The 4,032-nt window shown below is 43.2% G+C and overlaps 1 protein-coding gene across 1 annotated transcript; it reads left to right on the forward strand.

Annotated features, from left to right (window-relative positions):
• Nucleotides 1-7: 7 nt before the first annotated feature.
• On the forward strand, nt 8-2,138 carry LOC116378459 (enhancer of polycomb homolog 2-like). Its single transcript, XM_031840339.1, has 5 exons — nt 8-50; nt 137-441; nt 690-820; nt 1,015-1,183; nt 1,403-2,138. Exons 2-5 carry the CDS (start codon nt 393-395, stop codon nt 1,624-1,626), a joined length of 573 nt encoding a protein of 190 aa, XP_031696199.1. The 5' UTR covers nt 8-50; nt 137-392; the 3' UTR covers nt 1,627-2,138.
• The last annotated feature ends 1,894 nt before the right edge of the window (nt 2,139-4,032 follow it).

Consider the following 4,032-nt stretch of genomic DNA (forward strand, 5'->3'; position numbering starts at 1 on the left):
CCTCCTCATTGGACTGGACTGAGCCGCCGCAGGATAGGACGGGGGGGCAGGTAGCTCCCATCTACTGACCCCTCACTCTCATCACAGTCTTCATCAGTAAAGCTGAAGACTTTTCTCCATCTCTCTCTCTGATCAGGATCATCCTGGACCGAGCCTCCTCAGGTCTGGATCCAATACTGAAGCAGCTGGACTCTTCAACACATCAAGTCTGCAGGACCAGGACCAGTAATGACCCTGTAACACTGGAGCAGAAACCCCCCCTGACCTCAGGAACCACTGGCCCCTGTCTGACTGAAGTCCTGAGCAACATCCAGACCCTGAGGAGGTTCTGCTTCAGACCCAGACCGGTTCAGGGCCAGAGGGAGGGCGGCAGAAGGACCACAGAGTCTTCTATGGAGGACCACAGAGTCGCCTGTTGTCATTTACCTGGCAATAACTCAGGTGAGCTTCTGATCATTAGTTTCATCTCTGTCAGCAGCAGATCCTGCAGCTGAGAGGACAGCAGACTTTGACTGAACAACAACAGTTTGAACCGTCAAGTCATCTCCAAGTCTCCAGTTTAGATGAACTATTTGACTTTTTATTTTGTCACATCATGGTTCAGCTCTGCTCCCCATGTGGACCAGCTGCTACATGTGCCAGTTAGTTATGTATATGCATATATATGTCTTCTCTCTGTGTACCAGCAGGGGGCATCACAGAGGAGCAGTACCACAGTCATCAGCAGCAGCTGATCCAGATGCAGAAACAACAGCTGGAACAGCTGCAATTACAGAACAACAATGCTTTATATAGACACACATCACTGTGTGGAGCACGGGTAACATATATTAATATATAACAATACTGCTTTATATAGACACACATCACTGTGTTGAACACAGGTAACATATATATTAATATATAACAATACTGCTTTATAGAGACACACATCACTGTGTTGAACACAGGTAATATACTGTATATTTGGTGGTCTGGTTCTCTGAGTAACACCCGGTCCTGGTCTTTCTCTAGTCCACCAGGTCCAGTGAGTCCCGTTCAAAGACTGTGGACTCGGCCAGCGCTCAGTTTGCAGCCTCAGCTGTGATCAGCGCTACTCTTCCTCCTCTTCTTGTTCCTCGTGGTCACAACAGTGAGAACAAACCCTACAAGTCTAGCATCAACGGAGTCCTTCATTCTTCAGGTGAGCCACCTCACCTGTCTGAGTCTCGCTGGGTGAACCGATGCTCATGAGAACTTTATTTATATGAGTTAGTATCATTGAGGACAAAAGGTAGCGATGTATTGAATGAAAGAGGTCCATAAGAGATGAAGTGGACATTTTGTAAAAGAAGTATCTATTTTAAATGTATAAGATGATATTAATTTATATATCATATCATTAATGTAAACTCCTCCTCAGGTCCCTCCAGGCCTCCGTACTCGTCCTCCTCGTCTGTCAGCAGGTTGGGGCTTTCAGCTCGGGGGTCTCTCTCCTCTTCCACTCAGTCTCTTCCTAACCAGAGGAACCAGGTGAGAGCCCCCCTCCACACTGCTCGACCCTCCGCCCCCCCAACGTCTGCCTTAAAGCTCACCACCATCACTGCCAGCCTCGACCGAGTGCCCAAAGTCTCCACCGCCAGGTAAACGCCTCCTACACCTGTCCATGTAAACTCCTAGACACACCTGTACGACGCGCACACCCGTGTGCGACGCACACACCTGTCCAGGTAAACTCGTCCTACATAATGTTTCTGACCTTTTAACTTTATAACTGATACCAGACCAACAGTGAAACAGATATATTGTAAATACGAGGACTAATAATAATAGTAATACTAGTAATAATAATAGTAGTAGTGATAGTAATAGTAATTAAAGTAGCTCTGTCAATCATTGCTGGGCGACTCAAAGCGGGAACAGTCAAGGAGAAATGGCACAACATTCTCGAAACATCTCACTTTGCACACATTTAGATCAGAAAAGTCTTATTTTCTGGTGTTGTGCCCACGAATCTTTAATAAGTTCAGTGTTCGGACGCCTGTAATTATAGAATCCTGCTTACTGTCATGGTTGCTAGTTGGTGGCGCTATGAGCTGATATTGGCAGACAGAAGTTCTAAAGCCATGACAGTCATCAACCATGTCAAGTTTGGAACAGTTTTGAAAAAGTACAGTCGAGTTACAACAGCTTGATGGATGATGGTGAACCATGTAAAATGGTCGCCACACCACGTCATGTCGTTCGATGAAACCTCAAGCTTTTAGTAACTTTTAATCACTAAGGTCTTTAGATTGTTCTGACCAAATTCTAAATTGATAGGATTAATTCCCTAGGAGAAGTTTGAGTAGAGCACCTGGAAATTGCAAAAAAAAACATGAGAAATTCATACAAAATTCAAAATGGCTGACTTCCGGTTGAGTTTAGAGCTTAGACCCCTAAGACTTTTTTTTAAGTCTACATGTGATACACCTGCTTACCAAATGTCATACATCTAGGTGAAACGTACTGCGAGGGCTGCATCGTCGAAATATTGTAGGGGGCGCTATCGAGCCGACTTGCCACTCTGAAGCATTAAAATCACATCAGATAACATTCAGGATTTTAAATGTGTTTGACAAGTTTGATTATGTTTTGAGCATTTTCAGCCCCTCAAAAACACCTTAGTTTTTCATGGTGAAGAATGCGTCGCCACGGCGACAGCCTTTCACGAAACAACAAGCTTTGAGTAACTTTTCATCACAAAGGTCTTTAGATTGTTCTGACCAAATTCTAGGTTTATTCGATTATTTCCCTAGGAGGACGTCGTTAAAGTGCAGCGCCTGGAAATGACAAAAACAACACAAGAAATTCATAACAAATTCAAAATGGCTGACTTCCGGTTGGGTTTAGAGCATGGTCCCAAGAGACTTTCTTTTAAGTCCGCATGTGCCTACCAAATTTTGTAAATCCATGTGAAACGTACTGTGAGGGCTGCTTCATCGAAATATTGTAGGGGGAGCTATTGAGCCGATTTGTCCCTCTGAACCAATAAAATCATATTATATAACTACATTTTGGGCTTGAAATCTGTGTGCCAAGTTTGCATATGTTTCGAGCATTTCTAGTCTCTCAAAATTACCTTCGTTTTTTCACATTTCGGCGTTCCACGAAACATTAAAAGCTTCATGAACTGGCATTATGAACTTCTTATATTTGTGTGGAACTAATTTGATGTTGATCTGATTTACCTACTAAGAGAAACAAGCCAAAGTATAAAGACTTTAACTGACTGTTACCAGTAGGTGCCGCTATGAGTATGATTCAAAATTGGCCTGCAGATGTCTTCAGGACTGGAGTCTAATCAAACATGTGAAATCCGGTAAAGATCTGGTGATGTGGAGTTGAGTTACATCAGTTTATTTATTCATGGTGAAGGATCGAAATTTGCCGAGCCGCCCGAAATTTGCCGAGCCGCCCTTGAACAACTTCTTACAATTTTCACAATGAAGGATTTTCAAGGTCTTAAGGCTTTTCTGACAACATTTGAGAGGGATCTCATTAATCTGTGAGGAGCAGGATGTCAAAGTACTAAACTTACAACTTCCAGTTGCTACTAGGTGGCGCTATTACTATGATTCTAAATTGTCTTATAGATGTGTTCTGGGTCAGGATGTTATGCCATATGAGAGATTTGGAGCAGATTAGACAATGTACAGCCGAGTTACAACAACTTCCTGTTTCGCGGCGAATGGTGTTTTTTTTTTTATGCCGCGCCACGGATACATAGTTCGATAACTTTTTGATCTTTGAGTAACTTTTCACTGCCAAGGACTCAAGAGCATACAGACCGAATCTGAAGTCAATCGGATCAAATCTCTGGGAGGAGTTTGTTAAAGTACGACGCCTTGAAATTGTCAAAAAACGTCATAAAATTCAAAATGGCCGACTTTCAGGAGTTTTCCAGTATCCCAAGCACCTCCTTTTTGCGATGAAACTTGTAGAATAATAACAAGAAAAAACATTAGAATAACAATAGGTCCTCCGCTCCGACTACGTCGGTGCTCGGGCCCT

This window comes from Anarrhichthys ocellatus, unplaced genomic scaffold (genome assembly GCF_004355925.1).
Source record: "Anarrhichthys ocellatus isolate YVR2014 unplaced genomic scaffold, GSC_Weel_1.0 scaffold2636, whole genome shotgun sequence".
Lineage (NCBI taxonomy): Eukaryota > Metazoa > Chordata > Actinopteri > Perciformes > Anarhichadidae > Anarrhichthys > Anarrhichthys ocellatus.

Excerpts from the sequence above, each read along its gene's own strand:
- LOC116378459 (XM_031840339.1), top strand. The coding sequence starts at position 393 with ATGGAGGACCACAGAGTCGCCTGTTGTCATTTACCTGGCAATAACTCA. Across the intron at positions 442-689 it reads TTTACCTGGCAATAACTCAG|GGGGCATCACAGAGGAGCAG; the intron begins GTGAGCTTCTGA and ends GTGTACCAGCAG. Across the intron at positions 1,184-1,402 it reads CGGAGTCCTTCATTCTTCAG|GTCCCTCCAGGCCTCCGTAC; the intron begins GTGAGCCACCTC and ends ACTCCTCCTCAG.